Here is a 19,276-nt window from a genome sequence, read left to right as displayed (position 1 = left end):
TTTTTTTTTTTTTTTTTTTAAGATTTTTTATGTATACAAGAGCTGGGGTACAGGCCAGAGATGCAGGGGGTGAGAGGATCTACCAGAGAGAGAGTGGGGAACAGAAGAGGCAGAGTGACCGAAATACTCTGCTGAGGGGAGCAGCAGGCAAGACAGGAGAGGTCTGCCTTGCCATGTGGGTTTCTCCCTGGCTGGGGTTTGAACTCGTGCTGCAGAGGTTGTGGATGCTTCATAGTGTGATGCTTGACCCCTTGCGCCACCAGGGAGGCCCAATTTCAAGCTTTTTATACATACTGTTACTTTCTGGAAAAGTTTCCAATTATATCTTACTAGCAGTCTCAGAGTACCAATTTTCCTGACTCTGATTGGTTAAAAAAAAAAAAAGCAACAGTTTAATTTGAAATTAAGTTTTGAAAGTAATAAGACAATGGTAATAATAAAGGTAATAATAGCAATGGTGTGGAATGAAAAATTAATACTAATATATAGCTTCAAGTACTACATAAGTTATATTCATACTCCTTATGTTATTTGGTTAACAAATGTCCTCTATTGCCTTTGCTATTTAGTTTTCTTTGAATCTTTTTCTGTATGTCACTATCCTTTGGTTTGCTGGCAGTTTATTCTTTTCACCTATATCTTTTCACCTAGGGACCAAATGAGAGGATTGACACTGTATCAGAAAAGCCAAGAGAAGATCCAGTAGTAAAAGAGGAAACCCCAGTGAGTTGCTTTCTTGAATATTCTCTGACCAAATATGATGTAAGAAGGTGAAAGCAGTAGCGATTAAATTATAGAATAATATTATTACAGTACTTGGTGCATAATTTCTAAAACTTCTCTGCTAATGAAGTTTTATGACCTTTTTCTATAGGTTCAACCAGTATTATCTTCTGTCCCAACAACGGAAGTGTCTGCTGGTGTTAGGTTCCAGGTTGGCGATCTTGTTTGGTCTAAGGTGGGAACCTATCCTTGGTGGCCTTGTATGGTTTCAAGTGATCCCCAGCTTGAGGTTCATACCAAAATTAACACAAGAGGTAAGCAAAAGTAAAAGGTTGGAAAAAAATAAAACTGAATCTTAAATGTTTTATATGAATATAAGATTACACACATATAACCTGATTCCAAAATACCTCAGTTTTTAGTATCAGTGAAATAATTATGGTCATCTTAGAAAGATCTATAACTGGTATAATCCTTATTTTCCGTTTTAATAGAAAATTTTTTTTTTTTTTAAGATTTATTTATTTGTACAAGCACTGGGGTACAGGCCAGAGGCGCAGGAGGGTGAGAGAATTCACCAGAGATAGAGCGGGGAGCAGAACTGGCAGAAGGACCTAAGTACACTGCTAAGGCGAGCAGCTGGTGAGACAGGAGAGGTCTGCTGCGCCATGTGGGGATTCTCACAGGCCTGCTGGTATCGAACCCATACTGCAGAGGCTGCGGATAGCTTCACAGTGCTGCGCTCAGCCGCCTGACCAGCAGGGGAAGCCCTAATAGGAACTTTTTTATCCTTTGTTTTGTCCTTTCTTTCACAACGTTTTTTTAAGACTATACTCTGACTTGCCTTTCATAAGAAATCTTAAAGACAGCACATGGATATGTAATTAGATTTCTGAGATGAGCTTAATAGGCATTTCAGCCAACCCTTCTTTAAACATTTTAATTTCACCATTGACTTCTATGGATAGCAATTTTTTAACCAACATAGGTGCTTTTCATTCTGATAAATTTTGCAGGATGATTTTTTTTCTCCACCCCATTTGTGAATCTGTGCGTTTACTGTGACATTCTTATGAATTCAATATGACATAGAAGTATAGTTTAAACCTAGCTGTGTAACATAGAATCCTACCTTAGGAATGTTAATAAAAATTAAGAAAAGATGTTCTTACGTTTCTCTGTTCCTTTTCCTGGGTTTGACCAAAACATGTGGATTAGATTCCTGAAATTCTAGCATTTGGAATGGATTTGCTTAGTAGCCAAAGGAAGATTTGAACTTAGAACTTATTTTTTGGATATCCTCTTTGTGAACTCACTCTTGTTATGCATTGAATTTCCTTATTGTTTGTGACATCTTTGCCCCTTGCTTTTATTGCTCCTTTAAACTTGGTATCTCTTGGTCCCTGTTCACTGTTACAAGGAGAAAACATACCTAAATCAGTTTAGCAAGTCAGATTTGTGACAGAATCCGCCTTCTCTGTAACTTTTGTGCTACATAGCCAGGAATCTGCCCTGGTATAGAAGGCAGTCATCTTGTCATAACCTGCTGATTAAAGGTTGGGGTAGCTTGATGCATCATTGGGGCAGATGTAAAATAACAAAACAGAAAACCAGTGTTGTGTGTCTATTTTGTGCAAGGCACTGTGTTAAGCAATTTTTTATGCAGTTCTCACAGCAGCAACACTGTGAAACAGGCATTATTAACCTGGTTTCAGATAAGTAATAGAATCTCAAGAAATCTTACTTCATAACCACCATATAGTAAAGTGAAAGTAATCAAATTCATCCAGTCACAATTTACAGAGATTGTAGGGAGACATTCCTGGTTCCTTTATTTGTATCATAAGTATGTTAGGTTGTTAATGTCTGAAGTCTCTTGCAAATTTAATAGTCTGATTTTATGAATGGGAGAAGAATGGAATAAGGATTTCCCAAGAGGACCTGCCCTTCTTAAAGCAATTCATGTCCCTCTCTGGGTTGCAAAGCACTTTGAGATGCTGTATCATGTGAGAGTTGTGGCTCTTCAGTTCTCTAATTCTCTCACCTTAGAAAATTATCCCTTTGAGATTATATAAAGAGTTTCATGTTTAATTACTTTATGAAAACCTACTCATTTTAGCTTTTTTTAAAAATGGGATACAAATGAAAGCACAATTTCACCTCATTTGTATTTCAAAGAAAGTATTTAAATTTAATTTTGTGAAATAATCCGGTTGGATATATGCTCCGAATTCCCCTTTAGTGCTGAAAAACTGAATTTGTATTATTGAGGAGCAAAGAAATCTGACAATTTAGGTTAAAATGCATATTCTGATATTTAAATTTTTCTTTCTGCAGTAGTTTTTAAGTAATAGTTTTCTTGATTTGATTTATATACCATAAAATAAATCCTTTTAAAAGTGCGATTCAGTAATTTTTAAGTAAATTTACTTTTCTGTCTCTGTAGATCTGCCTTTCTGTAGATTTCATATAAATAGGATTGTACAATGTATGCCCTTTTTCACTTAGCATAATGTTTTAGAGGTTCATCCATATTGCATCATGTATCAGTACTTCATCTCTTTTTATTGCTAGTAATGCTCTACTGTTTGTCACATGCAGTTTTAAGAGAATTAGTTTTCTGGATACCAAGAAAACAGCATAAAACTTTATTGATTACATTGAGCACATGATGCCTGTGAAGCCTTTTGTATTGCTTATTATCTAAACTGCTTTGCAAACTCTTTATCTTGGTTATGTATAGTCAACATTGGTTTCTATATTATTATCAGTATTGTTATTAGTCAGATTCTTAGCATTGGGAATGTGTAAGTTTTCGCACATATACAGTTCTTTGTAAGAACATGTTGAAAATGTTTTAATTGGGCCTCTCTGGTGGCGCAGTGGGTTGAGCGCAGCGCTGTGAAGCTGTCGCAGTCTCTGCAGTGCCAGTTCTATTCCCAGCCAGCCAGGGAGCAACCCACATGGCAGGGCAGACCTCTTCTGTCTCGCCCACTGCTCCCCTCAACAGTGTCTTTGTTCCATCTGTCTGTTCTGCTCCCCACTCTGTCTCTGGTGAATTCTCTCACCCTCCCATACTCTGTCCTGTATCCCAGCTCTTGTATAAATAAAACAAATCTTTAAAAAGATGTTTTAATTATGTCTATCTTAAGTTGTATTTCCTTGTTTAAGACTTATAAGTTTAAGAGTTAAAAATGAATGCTTTTTCTGTTTTTAGAAATAAAACACATATCAGGTCAAAGCAAAAGCTGCCCGTTGTCTCATCCTGCAGATCTATAACTACTATTAAAAGTTTGAGAGTTAATTCTTTTCTCTATGCATATTGTAATTAATAGATAGAAAATAAAGCCTTTTCCTGAGAGTTTTATAATTACTTTTAATCTTAATATATGTATATATATATTTAAAGATTTATTTTTATGTATTTATGAACTAGGGTGTAGGCCAGAGGTGTTGGGGGTGAGAGCACCAGAGACGGAGTGGGGAGCAGAACAGGTGGATCTACTGAAATACACTTTGAGCAGCAATGCAGTTGAGACAGGAGAGGTCTTTTGCACCATGTGGATTAGCTCCCTGGCTGGGGATTGAACTCGGACCGCAGTGGTTGGTGATAGCTTGATAGCACTGATAATTTAACCCATGTACCATCAGGGAGGCCGTGTGTGTGTGTGTGTGTGTGTGTGTGTGTGTGTGTGTGTGTGTGTGTAAGTTTAAAGCTAGATGGTTTTACCTGTATATTAAAACATTTCCTCAATATTTATCTACTGGAAATTTAACTTACTTTTTAGAGACAGGTATACTTGTTTTTCAGTCTTTCATATCTAAGAGTTTTTATTTTGCTCTTATTTTATAGTTTTCCACCCAGCAGGAAACAAAGTGCTAACATACAGCCAAATGGTTTGATTTGTTTTATCTGTAATAAATGACTTAATGTTGGAAGAGGTTGAAAATAAAGATTAAAATGAGATTTTGTTCTGTTTTCTGTTTTAAACTATAATTTATCCTTCGTAATTCCCTATTTGCTTCTAAATAAATAATTTTTACTTTCGGAAACAGATTATATTTTGTTATTTTGACCCTATTACTTTACCTACTATTCTGTCTCACATACTTACCTATTAGTTTAGGTTATATTTCTGCTTTTTCCTTCAAAACCCTTGTACTTTTTTTTTTTTTTTTTTTTAATAGAGGCATGTTTTATTTATTTATTTATTTGTTTGTTCATTTGTTTTGTTTATACATGCACTGGGTACAGTCAGAAGCGCGGGAGGGTGAGAGAATTCACCAGAGCCAGAGCGGGGAGCAGAACAGGCAGAAGGACCGAAGTACACTGCTGAGGGGAGCAGCGGGTGGCAGGAGAGGTCTGCGCACCATGTGGGACCCTCCTCCGGTGGCCGGGGAGCAGCCGGGAATCGAACCGGCGCCGCAGAGGCTGCGGGCAGCTTCGCAACCCAGCGCTCTACCGCTGCGCCACCGGGGAGGCCCAAAACCCTTGTACTTTTGACATATTTTCTTTGATTAATTATAAGCGAATTTGTGCTTGGCTCTTCTCAGATTAGATGATATGGAAATCTGAGATGGGTGTGTGTTTTTTCTCATTGGCTATTTTGTATATGAAATTTTAATCTGATTTCAAAAATAGTTCCTTAATTTCTCATTAACGACTAATAAAACGAAAGTTTTTCAAATTCTAGATGTAACCAATGGCAGATAACATTACTCCAACTTAGACCTGTGCCCATATTTTTCTAGACAGGATCTGCTTGCTGCCTTTCTCTCCCTACCTGTATTATCTTAGATTCCCCAAGAAGACCCATTTCTATTATTTCTCTCTTGACCTGAGATGTATTCTGTAGGGCAGCATTTTTTCAACTATAGTAAAGGGCCAGTTTTTTTCCTTTAATTTTCAGTCCACCATGGACTAATACTTCTGCAAAATATAATAAAATTAACTATTCGAAAAATGAAAGGTGGCCAGGGAGCTACCCACATAGTGCAGCAGACCACTCCTGACTCGCCCGCTGCTCCCCTCAGCAGTGTATTTCAGTCAGTCTGCCTGTTCTGTTCCCCACTCTGTCTCTGGTGGGTCCTCTCACACACAAAAACACACACCCCCCACGCCTCTGTCCTATATCCCAGCTCTTCTATGCATAACTACATAAATCTTGAAACAGAAAAGATTTTTTTTTAAAAAATGAAAGGCTTCCCTCTCTAAAAACAGGCCAAACCTCCCCCCCCCAAAAAAAAACCATAGTACAAAATCCCTGATCATATATCTAGATGTCTTGGGAATGTCAAATTATAGTCTAAATGCTTACTCTTAACTTTTGTGCTTATTACGTCGTATACAGACTTGTTCTGGGAACCACAGTATCAGGGTCGTAGTACTTTATAGCAACAGTTCTTAAATGTTTTGGTCCCAGGACCCACTTTACTCTTAAAATTTGAGGGCTCTAAAATTTTTATTTGTATGGATTACATCCTCTGCTATTTATTTTAACTAAGAAATCAAAATTTAAGAATATTTACTAGTTTATTTAAAAATAAGCATTATCATTATGGTTTTATAAAAAATAACAGATTCCTAACCAAAAAATAAAAAGAATGCCACTTCACAGTTTTGCAAATCTCTAATGTCTGGCTTAAATGAAGACACTAGATTCTTGCATGTTACTATGTTCACTCTGTTATGGTTCATTGTTTTGATTGAAGTATATGAAGATAATCTGGCCTGACACAGATATGTCATTGGAAGAAGAAAGGCTATTTTAATGGCCTTGCAGACAATTGTAGATTTTTCTCTGATATTAAGCAAAAAATTCAACAATTGGTGGTTTAGTTGCAATATGGAATCTGAAATCCTATCAGTAAAATATTTGTACTGTGACATTAAAATCCATTGGTTCTCTGGGCCTCCCCGGTGGCGCAGCGGTTGAGCGCTGGGTTGCAGGGCTGCCCGCAGCCTCTGTGGCGCCATTTCGATCCCCGGCTGCTCCCTGGCCACCAGAGGAGGGTCCCACATGGTGCTCGGACCTTTCCTGCAGCCCGCTGCTCCCCTCAGCAGTGTACTTCGGTCCTTCTGCCTGCTCTGCTCCCCGCTCTGGCTCTGGTGAATTCTCTCACCCTCCTGCGCTTCTGACTGTACCCAGTGCTTGTATAAATAAATAAATAAACAAATAAACAAACAAATAAATCTTAAAAAAAATCCATTGGTTCTCTTGCACTTGATCTTTTTTATACCTTTGAAACATTGCACATTGGCTGTTTAAAAAATACTGGTTCGCTAAGTCATTCATATTTTCCAGATGTTAGTGTTGACATATTTCTTTATAGAGAATTTAAAAAATCACTTTTGTTAATATCACTGCTTACTCAGAAAATTCTTTGATTATTGAGAAGTTGAAAGACTCATAGGGGCAGATACTAGTTTTTCCAAAATTCTAATTTTTGATTGGAAGATCAAATGTCATTACTGGCAACAAATGCTGTCAGTTGTTTTCCCTGAAGTGACAAACTTATTTGTTCCTTTTTTTTGAGGAATAGTTGTCAAGTGCCCAAATTAAAATAACCATAATTTTTCTGTTAGTAATTCTTTCAAGTAAAAATGGTGTTCCCCTAAAAGTGGCCAATTCACCTTGCAACTTACACAGTCACACACAACTGTTCCTCAAGATAACCATCATACTGTGCTTCGATATACGAAGTGCTTAATGCATACTTCCCATTTTGTCACATAGACTATTAACAGACATGTATGTATTCAAAGGTTAAGATTCAATGAAATTAATTTTTTTTACTGTATCAAGGACATTAACAATTTTTAAAAAAAACTCAGATTATGACTGCCAAGAATATGGCACTAGTATGATTTGGTTTCTTTTACTGCCTTTATTTGTGGTAAGATGCCAGCACTTTTACAACCACCATTGCTCTTTCAGTGTTAAGTGCAAGCGTCAACATAGTAAGAGAGACAAGTAACAACGTGGTATTATTACGAAGATAGTTTTGCCCTCATAACATCCCTGAAAGAGTCTCAGAGCCCTCTCCTCCTCCACCTGTAGGCCTGTATATTGCACTTCTGCATAGCTAGAAAATCAATGATCAGCACTTGTCTTTTAAAAGTCCAAGAAAATAGTTATATATTTTTCAAAGCAAACATGATTTATACCGAGATTTGTTTGCAAAAAGGCTTGAGGCAAGGAAAAATATGTTACCAAGATAATAAAATTTGATAATTAGCAGAATTTCTGATTTTCTTAAAACTAATTTTAATCATTTGAGATGATTTTTACAGTTCTCTAATTGGTAGGTATTGTATTATATCTTTGGACAACCCAAATCATGTAAGTTTTAATAGCAAATTTATGGCAAAGTATATGTGGATGCTTATGTTCTGAAATGGTTAATAAGAATTTTCACTTGCAGGTGCCCGGGAGTATCATGTCCAGTTTTTTAGCAACCAGCCCGAGAGGGCATGGGTTCATGAAAAGCGGGTACGAGAGTATAAAGGTCATAAACAGTATGAGGAGTTACTGGCTGAAGCAACCAAACAAGCCAGCAATCATTCTGAGAAACAAAAGGTAACTGACACTTTATTAATACTATCACTCAAATGTGGTTGGATGTAATAATTTGGAATTTTTCATATTTGAATTCAGACAATTGTTAGAATGTGTGTTAACTCCTTGAAGCTACTGTGTTGTATAAGCAAAATTACAGTACTATTGAAAACTATAACATTAATACAATGTTGATTCTGTTTTGAATTGGATTAATGTACTTAAATCTGGTAGATCTAGTGAAATGTGGGTTTTGCCTTGTTTTTTTCCCTCATTTCATAATTTTTTCTTAATTCTCTTTTGTTTTCATTTAGCAGAATTATTTGATGAATGTAGTTTTAAAAATATTTGCTGAGACAGGTGCTATTTTAAATTATTAATTTTAATAATTCCTTTAATCTTTATAACATAAATGGGGTAGATACTATTACTTGTGTCTGCACAGATGGAGAAATTGTTACCTAAAAAACTTAAGTAACTGGTTCAGTCAAGGTCACACAAATGATGGAACCAAGAAATATGTTTGACGTGGTAGTAGGTATTTTAGTATTTGGCTGAAATTTTTGTTCTAGTTGAGATTTTTAATCAACCTATTTTAGTGTGGGTCTCTTGTGATTCAGAACTTTGTCATTTGCTAATTTTTTTCACAAAGGGGTTGATTACTTTTATCAGACTGAACATTTTACAGATTTAGATATCAGCATTCAACATATGGCTAAAGAAGCCATTTAACAGCTTCATTAGTTGATTTCTGCATACCTGAGCCGCCTGTAATCCCCTGGATAATTTTTTTTTTAAAATATTTATTTATACATACAAGCACTGGGTACAGTCAGAAGCGCAGGAGGGTGAGAGAATTCACCAGAGTCAGAGCAGGGAGCAGAGCAGGCAGAAGGACCGAAGTACACTGCTGAGGGGAGCAGTGGGCGGCAGGAGAGGTCTGTGTGCCATGCGGGACCCTCCTCCCGTGGCCGGGGAGCAGCCGGGGATCGAACTGGCGTCACAGAGGCTGTGGGCAGCTTCGCAACCCAGCGCTCAACCGCTGCGCCACCGGGGAGGCCCGTGGATAATTCTTAATTGCTTTGGTTATCTCGTATACCTTTATTTAAAGTTTTATCTTTTTTCTTGTCAATTCAAAATCTTCTGATTAGCTGTGGACAGCGACCTATAGAAACTAGTTCAGGTTTATTTTTTTTCATCCATTCGTGCTTTTCTATGTGTTGTCAGCTTTCACTTGTTTCCTAGCCTCTCTCCTTTCTCTTCATCTTGTCCGTGTTTGCATTATGATCAAACTAGCAGCACATTTTACAGTGCTTGCTTTTTACCATTTAGCTTTGTTGTGTTCTTGGTAGCACTGTGAGCTTAGGGTATCATTTTTAATGTTGGTGTTTTATTGGCCACGGAAAGTAAGTATTTCTATAATCTTCTCTTTGCCCTCATTATTGCTAGCTTTTTCATGAATATGATGTGAGATGAGTGACTCCCTCTTTAAGGGATTTGTTCAGCAGAGTGGTCCACAAAGGAGGATTTATAGAAGAGTAGGCCTGCATGTCATCTTATAGTGGTTTATCAGAATTATGGAGCTAGAACATTTCATTTATTTGACTGAAGAACCTGAAGACTTTTATGCATACCTAGAAAGAGTACATGGGAAATGCTAATTGACTTAAATGTACCTATTAGATCAGAGCATGTCCGATTATGTTATTGTATTATTATTATTTTTTTTTAAGATTCGGAAACCCCGACCTCAGAGAGAACGTGCTCAGTGGGATATAGGCATTGCTCATGCTGAGAAAGCATTGAAAATGACCCGAGAGGAAAGGATAGAACAATATACTTTTATCTATATTGATAAACAGCCTGAGGAGGCTTTATCCCAAGCAAAAAAGAATGTTGGCTCCAAAGCTGAAGTTAAAAAAACTCGAAGACCAAGATCAGTGCTGAATACTCAGCCAGAACAGACCAATGCTGGTGAGGTACCTTCCTCACTATCAAGTACTGAAAATCGGAGACATAGCCAGAGGCGGCATACCAGTGTGGAAGAGGAAGAAGCACCTCCTGTTAAAATTGCCTGGAAAACAGCAGCAGCAAGGAAATCCTTACCAGCTTCAATTACAATGCACAAAGGGAGCCTGGATTTGCAGAAATGTAACATGTCTCCAGTTGTGAAAATTGAACAAGTGTTTGCTCTTCAGAATGCTACAGGAGATGGGAAATTTATTGACCAATTTGTTTATTCAACAAAGGTACCTCTTTTTTTTTAACGAATTTCTTTGGGGGATGATATTTAATAGGTAGTCAGTCTTGGCATTTAAACAAAAAACAAGAAACCCAAAATTATAGTTTATGTAGCTTTTGTAGCCACTGCATTAAAAATGTACGGTAAGTTTACTCTGTTTTAGATAGGGCAAAAAAGACATGGGCAAAAGGGCTATGGTTCCCCCACACCCCCTTTTGTAATATCCCCATCTGTACTAGATTAATCTTGAACTGTGTAGCCAAAATTGAGCTTAGGTTCCTACAGTTGTGGGAAAAAACTGGGCACTTTGCCTATTTCTAGTTTGTATAGTTAGTTTTTCCTAGATGCAAAGTGTGCTTCTTGTGAAATCATTTTTGTCTATTATGGAATTAACCATTGTAATAATTATACCTGCTGATCTGTTTGATTGCACCAGCAGTTTTGTTAGGCCCATGTTGACTTAGGATATCTAAATGCATTTTAGAGAAATGACAGAACTGTGATGGTTCTGTAACAGTTAAATACAGTGATAATTTGGAATAGGGTGAAAATAGCTTCTTCAAATAGAGTGTCTTCATCAGCCCATTTTGGGCACTTATACTTTTGCCTAAAGGTTTTGAAATTCTTTCCTAACATTTGTAATATTTCATATATCCCTGCACTAGCCTTCCAATCCAAACCACAATTTTGGGTTTGTAAATTCAATTTAGTGGAACCTCGTGGATGTATACTTTCAAAGATTTCAGTATCTATTTCCTAACATCATCATATATACATTAAAATAATGAAGTATGCTTCATTAGTTGTATATTTTCCTAGAGAGTAGTGTAAGCACCCTCTATTAGCCTGTTTCTGCTTATAGGTTCAACCAATTGTGGTAAGGTTAAGCTGCTTGTAAAAATTTTAAGGTACAAAACCCACTTGGGGGAGCTTCCCTGGTGGCACAGGCGTTAAAGTCTCAGTGCTATCAAGCTATTGCCAGTCCTGTGGTCTGAGTTCCATCCCCACCAGGGAACTAACCAACATAGCTCAGCAGACCTCTCCTGTCTCTTCCGCTGCTCTCCTCAGCAATGTAATTTAATAGATCTGCCTGTTCTGCTCCCCACTCTGTCTCTGGTGAATCCTCTCAACCCCTGTACCTCTGGCCTACACCCCAGTTCTTGCATGCATAAATAAAATTAAAAAAAAAAATCTTCAGGGCCTGCCTGGTGGCACAGGGGGTTGAGCGCAGCGCTGTGAAGCCGTTCCCAGCCTCTGCAGCACCGGTTCGATCCCTGCCGGCCGGCAAGGGTCCCACATGGCGAGCAGACCTCTCCTGTGTCGCCCGCTGCTCCCCTCAGTAGAGTATTTCTTAAGTCCGCCTGCTCCGTTCCCCGCTCTGTCTCTGGTGAATCCTCTCACCCTCCCCCACATCTGGCCTGTACTCCGGCTCTTGTATAAATAAAATAAATCTTAAAAAAAAAAAATCTTCAAAACCCACTTGGTTCTGTTGAATGAATGTTTTGCATCTTTTTTTTTTTTCACTGCAAATTGGCTTCATTTTTGAGTTGGTTTGATCTACTTTTGGATGCACAAATCAAACTTTGTCACTTCCTCCAAAGAGTGCTATTTTAAGTGAAATTCAATATAAAACTGGTCTTTTCAAAATGAAGGCTTTAAAAATACAAACATGCAACTATATATATATTATAAATCACTCCTTTGTTTCATTGCATTAGAAATACCTAAAATGTGACAGAACTGTAATTGTACCTACTTTCTGTCTGTTCTGACTGCTTATTGGCCACATTTTGGTAACTATGAATGGCATATTTCTATATCGAAGAATATTTTGTCTTTTAAGATGTGGTGACACATCTACCTATGTAATAATGTGTTTTACCAAATGAAAATGACTTAGAGTTCTCTTACTGTTATATTCAAGACAGAGAATATTTTGATTTTGACAGAAAATTAGATGACATAGTTTCATTTTTTAGTGTTAGTTTTTTTTCCTACATACTCTACATTGGGCATTTAGAAAACATACTGATAACTAAATAAAATCTTTCTGATAATGGTTAAGATAATTCACTCTAATCAGACTATATAAAAATCAAGCAAACTGTGATCATCTTAAACTATATTTCTAAACCAGTGATGCCATTTGCCTGCTAATCACCAATTTTTTAATTTGCCTTATTTTTAAGGGAATTGGTAATAAAACAGAAATAAGCGTCAGAGGACAAGACAGACTTATAATTTCTACACCAAACCAGAGAAATGAAAAGGCAACTCAGAATATATCGTCTCCTGAACCAACATCTGGTCTTACAGGTTGGTGTGAATGAAGAATGTATGAATCTATTTTGAGAGGTCATAGTTTTGTTCTGTGATAATACGATAGCTATGTGTGTAAGAAACTTTTAGTTGTCAAAATCAAATTATATTTAAAAAAATTAAATTATAAAATCAGTAATTTCAATAGGAAAGATTGGTTGAGGGGCTAATAAAGACCTTTTTCATAGCAATAGTCACTTTTCCAATAGAAGTTTAAATAACAGGAGGGTTCTGTAATTAAGAGTGTAGTTATGAAATCTGCACATAAGTGAGTACATGGACCATTTGATTATCTATCTTTGCACTTACTTTTCCAGCATTGTCAAAACATTCTTAATATTTTCTCCCTTGTCCCCTGTTGGAAACATTAGTAGCTGCCCAGGCTTTTTTCATATTTCTTAGGTGTGCTATATGTTAGCAGCTAATGACCTAGGACCTAACTCTTCTATTATTGTTTATTCTCTGATTAACAGATACCAAGAATTGAAAATCAAACTGTATTATTATTGCTTAAAAGAAAAATGCCTATATTCAGGAATATTGTCCCCTTGGAATGGTCAAAGTAATTTTTATAAAGAGACTTAACTGAGGATCATTTTAACTGTCTGTTTCATGCAGTTATCAAGAAAAGAGTTATATATGACCTAGCTTGGTCACTGAGAATCTTAATAAAGGAGAAAGGAATTTAGTTCTTTGTTCTTTTAAATTTTTTTGCAATCTAGTAAGTGACCAAATAATTTTCCAGAAAGTATTGAAGTCTTATAACCGAAGGTAATAATCTTGAATCAGCTGTAACTCAGGCAAATCTGTGATTGTATGGCAACAAGGGACAATTTTTTTTTTTTGGTGGAACCCTCGCCGGTGGCGGGGAGGGGAGGGGGGGGACTGGCGCTGCAGAGGCTGCGGGCAGCCTGGCAGCTCAGCGCTCAACTGCTGGGCCACCAGGGTAGGCCTGTGGCAAATATGTTTTTTAAGGGAACTTTTGAGTAAGATTCTTATAAAAGCTAAATAAAATAATCATTTTTTAGGAAAGATTGGGCTAGCTTCCTTTAAGAAAAATATGGGGCCTTCAGGACAGGGAGAGGTAGTGGCAGAGGGCATGGGGCATATATTGGATAGATCATGTTAAAGAGTATGCCTTTATCCAAAATTGGGTTGGGAAAGGGAGCTGTGTTGCAGAAAGAAGGGAGTGGCTAAGTTCACAACAAGATTTGCAGCTTCTATAATTTCAAAATATTGCATTAAAAGTGAAATTATAACGGACTTAGGTTTTGCATTAATTATCATTAAAAATGTTCCCTTCTTTGTGTATTAAAAAATATTTGGCCTCACCTACCCATAGTTATCATTTTGTTATCTTTACACAATTGTTAATTTGAATGTAAGCATGGTACTTAAGCTAGGAGAACCTTTATTTAAACATCTAATCCTAACTAGGGGAAAAGTCAATTTTTTATTTAGTAGTACAGTGATTTTAAATATTTTGTTTATTTTTAATGAAGCTTGGTTTTTCCTTACCTGCAACTACTAAACATTTTTTAATGCTCTTTTCATTTTAAGATTTAAGTTCTGCTATGAATTGTTTATTCTTAAAGTGAAAGATAAAATGCAAGGTTCTAATTCTTTGTATCTGGAAAAAGGTAGCCTACTTCCTTCCTTAGGCATACATACGATAATTAGGTTGTAAATTAATATTAGAACCTTAATTTAGGGATTAGTGTTCCACAACTTTGACTTAGTTTTCCCTTCAGAAATCAATTGCATCATTATCTCAGTTGGTGTTAAATACTTTGGGAGAATTCTTGAGCTTTTTCCTAATAAGCAGGTGAGATACACATTCATCTCTATAGTTTGAAAAATTGCATTTATACTAGATTTCTAAGCTATTTTCTAAAAAGTCATGTTGCTTTAGATCAAATGTTATCTGCACTTGATGGAAAATTATAGTCATCATCAAAACAAAGATTTTTTTTGTTTGTCTTAGGCAGATCTATTTCATATTCCTGTTCCCTGATATAGGTACTTGAATATTGATGACTATTCTAAAGTATGGATCTCTGGATATTCAGGTGTTTATAAGGGTAGTGTATCTGTTGTCCAACACTTTCATCAGTATAAAGAAGAGTGAGGGTAAAGGAAGGAGCCAATATCTTCATTTTTGATTTTCCTCCTAGAAATAACCATAGCTCAGTAGCAATATATAATGATCAAACTCCCCATTCCTTCTCACAAACAAAAATAGTGGAATCTTTCTTTGATTTGGCATTGTGCTATGATGAAGGAAACTATTTACATAACCAAGAGCAATGAAATCAGAAAATAAATAAGCTGATATGGCAGGCTTTATTTAAATAGCTTCTGACTGATTTTATAGGTCTTAGTAGCTTTTCCCTTGGCAAGTGAAAGATGATTTATTATCTAAGAAGGACCATTTAGGTGGTCCAAGCAATGAAAAGATGAAGAACAGCTGCACTGAAGGTATCATTCCTTCTCAGGATCACAGAATGAAATCATCCCTGACTTAGTGTTCTTTCAAGTTGTGGTCTTCAATCTATGTTTTATCCTTTCCAAAAATGGGGTCCATGTGAGTTTTCTTCTGTTTACTTTCAAAGAATTTTACTGTTTAAAAATCTTAGTAGCTTATTGTTTTACTATTTAACATGAAAAAGCTTGATAATTTGTTTTAACTGGTTTTCTTTGACTTTCTAAAGCATAACAATTCCCTTTATATTCAAATTAACAATTTAGTTTTGGTCACATTTTTGTGCCTTTCCTGCTTTTTTTCCTTTGGCTAATACCAATCGTAAAACATAAAAGCATACGAATCATTGTTAAGTTTTTTACATGTAGAATTTAATTCATTTGTTAAAATGCAAAATATGTAGTACTGGTTGAATTTTGAACCAATAATTCCTAATGTCAACTGGTTAATGAAGTCATTTCATTCTTCCCCTCAATCATAGTTACCTAAATGAACATACCTGCCTTTAAAATTAAACTATTTCTCTGCTGTTGCTATTTTTAGTTAGAATTTATAATTTTAGTACATCTTTATCTGTATAATTTAGGGTCCTTAATGAATTCCCAATTTCAACCTATCAACCTTTACAGTTTGAGCTATAAAAATATTGTCTGTGTTCCCAAGTACCTAATAGATTTTTAATGATTTATAAATAAAAGACCAAATAAATGGATTAGAAATTAGGGAATTTGGTCAAATCTTAAATTATATAAATGTCATATATTTATCCTTAACGCATCCTTAGGCATTCTTAAGAGATCCTTAAATGAGTCTTTGTGTTAATCATCTCTTAGGCTCAGTAGAAAAGAAGCAACAGAGAAGATCAATTAGAACACGATCTGAATCAGAGAAATCCACTGAGGTTGTGCCAAAGAAGAAGATCAAAAAGGAGCAGGTTGGCTTCCTACATGTAGAGAGTTAATACATTATATTTGTAAATGTTGTGGCTTCTGTTGGTATCTTAAAAGAAAGAGAAACTTTTTCCACACTGGGTTTCCTTTCTGGACTATGTTATGCTTCTCTATGGTGAGTTCCAGAACCTAATTCTAACAGCCATCTCTGTGATTCTGCTTCAAGCATTTTCACAGAAAACAGTCAGGCGTCAGGAGATGGGAAGCCAGTGGTGCAAGACTCTTAAAGAATCCTCATATTTAATTTGAAATTTCTGTTATGAGAAAAATGATTTCATGTTTTCATGATTTTTATTTGGAACCATCATTGAGTTCCCTTTTTTCCTTAATTTTGATTTTTGGTTTAAGCTGCTGGTATGTATTGTTTTTATTTTTTAAACAAATCTAATTTATAAGAATTATATTTAAGAAACATAATCATAGATCGTCTGATTTTTCTGTTGGCATGACAGATTTTTTGGAATGTTATTTTCCCAGTGGAATGGCACTCACCTATTATTGGGTTATCAGATACACACTATTTAAGTGAAAAAAAAAAAAAAAAAGAGGAGGGGCATTTGAAGGGTCCTAAACCTTTGTAATCAATGTAGTTATATATATATTAAATAACCTTTTCAAAGAAATTTTTAGAAACCATTACTCATTTAAATTAAATTCACAATAGAATTTTTTCCTATTTTTTTTAAAGTGGAATAATATTCATTTTTACAGCCCAGACAGCTGCAATTAAATAAAAAAAATTCTGAGTAATGTTAGTCCCAACAAGCTATATATTTTTAAACTGCTTAATATGGAAGAGTGTGGACTTTTCTATTTAAATTATTTCCTTCATAATTTTAAACTCTGAAACTTACAAGGTGAATCTGTTGGTATACAATGGTAGCATCAAGCATGTAAAACCATTTTCCCAGAAATATTAAACTAAAATTTTAAAAATATACTAATTTGTCATTTATTTACCATAATTAACTTTCATACATAGGAAATCATATTCCAAAAAATCTTTCTAAGCTCTTGCAAATCTACAGTATTCATTACCAAAATGAATTTGTGATTTTGCCAGCTGGTTCCCAAATTCAGTCTGTGACCAGTCAGTTTAAAATTAATAAGCAGAATGAGTGCAAAAATGGGACAAATTGTTAATGCCACTGTGTTATAGTTAGTAGTAGATCAATACCAGTGATTGTTTAGAAGATTTTATATTTGTATTACTAATTGTATCTTATAAAAGCACTTCTGTTGTATGTTTTTTTACTTGCTGTAAAAAAAAATAAAATTTTTTTTAAAAAGCTTAGAACAATCCTTACATATTTACAAAATGTGTTTCAACATGCATATTTCACCACATCTTAAAGAAACATAAAATTCAATTCATAGCTTAAACAGGAACTCCTCCAAACAGCATCCTCTCTTTAATTACAATGGTCCTCAAATTACCACGTGTTTTACATATACATTGGCAGAATAACTTCTGATCTCGCTCTCCTAATGTAGGATCAAGACACTGTTCATAAGACACTCAAGAAAGTGCTTTTGCAATATCACAAACTTATTTTCTTAAGTTTGTACTAGCAGCAAAAGTATTGAGCTTCCAGCTGTATGGAGCCCTGTAGCACTCTCTACAGAGAGGGTCCTGATTCCCAGCAACTTAGCTGTGAGTGCAGGCGCGGAAGGGTCTTAAAGTGGCGTGAGTTACATTAACCTGAGTATCATAGTAAGTAAAAATTTATCCTAACGTCTTTGGGGTGGGAGGGGTTTATAGCAACATTGGGGCTGGTTGCAGAAACAACCCCTCTCCTGCCTCCCAGACACTGAGGAAAGTATTTTTGTTCTCTTCATATACCAAGGGTATGGTGGGAAAAGTCTGCTAGAGAGCATGTGGCTGTGTGTTGTCACTTGGTATTCAGCACAGGCAGCGAGGCTTTAACCCTACCCGACCTCGAGACAGAGACTTTTACCCAGAATATGGGACTGAGTTCAGATTTCAGATACATTAATCACTCATCTTAACTTAGATTGATGAAAATATTATTTTTTCCCTCTGTTACTAAAAGTGAAAAAAATTTCTTGTTAATGCTGTATTTTTCTGTTCAAACAGGTTGAAACAGTTCCTCAGGCTACTGTGAAGACTGGATTACAGAAAGGTGAGTTATTATAATGTGGCTTTGCATTTCCTTGATTAAAACCAATTTTTAAGAATTATTTGTATTCACGTATTTTTGTTTGTCTATGTTTAATCATTGTTGTTGCTCTTCAGTCAATAATTTGTGTGAAATTGCAGTATTCCCTAGTGTTTGTGTGTGTGTATGTGTGTGTGTGTGTTTGACTTACAGAATTTATCTTATTCTGTACCTCCATGTAAAAAGTCATAATTGTTTTGGTAAATTGGAGAACACCATGTAGACTTGATACTGTTTCCAACTTTTCTCCATAAGATTCTGGGGTTTCACTGGTTCATAAACTAGGGATGTGACGAATCCACTTTTTTTGGTATTCGACTGAATACCGAATAGTAGCTATTAATGTTTGTCAAACATGGACAATGACAAATCAGACAAGACACCAGATTGAAAAAAAATCTTGCCACATTTATTTTTACAGTGCTGTAAAATCTTTTTGTAAATTAAAATGATTCATGGCATATTTATGGCCATCATTAGATGACCTATGCAAATCTATTTGAAATATGCACAAAGTTTAAGAAACCTTAAACTTATATCTGTATTTTCTGTGTGCAATTTGACTACAGTACAAACTCCATAGCATGATTCGTGCGTTTTTGGTGAGATCATTCAAACTGTATTTAATACCTGTAGTTTACTCTGGGCAAATTGCATTATTTAAAAAAAAAAAAAAAACACACCAGCCTCTCTGCATTCTCGGGGAGAAGTCTGCAGCGATGGTCTCCGTGGAGATCCTCAGCAGAACTGAACAGCCTCTCGGAGGGAACACTGCTTGGCGGAGCTCCAAGAAAAGACATCGCGATCGCTGCGAGATTAGG

The 19,276-nt window shown here is 35.8% G+C and overlaps 1 protein-coding gene across 4 annotated transcripts in view; it reads left to right on the top strand.

The window, feature by feature from the left end:
- NSD3 (nuclear receptor binding SET domain protein 3) overlaps nt 1–19,276 on the top strand; it is a 112,494-nt gene that overhangs the window by 45,741 nt on the left and 47,477 nt on the right. For all 4 annotated transcript variants that reach the window (XM_037526066.2, XM_037526065.2, XM_054700881.1 and 1 more), the window contains exons 3-9: nt 652–723; nt 875–1,037; nt 8,149–8,303; nt 10,016–10,531; nt 12,714–12,840; nt 16,159–16,259; nt 18,374–18,419. In XM_037526066.2, coding sequence (XP_037381963.1) covers nt 652–723; nt 875–1,037; nt 8,149–8,303; nt 10,016–10,531; nt 12,714–12,840; nt 16,159–16,259; nt 18,374–18,419 — 1,180 coding nt within the window. The remainder of the gene's footprint in view (nt 1–651; nt 724–874; nt 1,038–8,148; nt 8,304–10,015; nt 10,532–12,713; nt 12,841–16,158; nt 16,260–18,373; nt 18,420–19,276) is intronic.

Source organism: Talpa occidentalis, unplaced genomic scaffold, assembly GCF_014898055.3.
Source record: "Talpa occidentalis isolate TD23 unplaced genomic scaffold, MPIMG_talOcc4v2.1 talOcc4.4, whole genome shotgun sequence".
NCBI classification, from domain to species: Eukaryota; Metazoa; Chordata; class Mammalia; order Eulipotyphla; family Talpidae; genus Talpa; species Talpa occidentalis.
The sequence above is the reverse complement of the archived record's forward strand: the minus strand, read 5'-3'. Positions and strand labels throughout refer to the sequence as shown.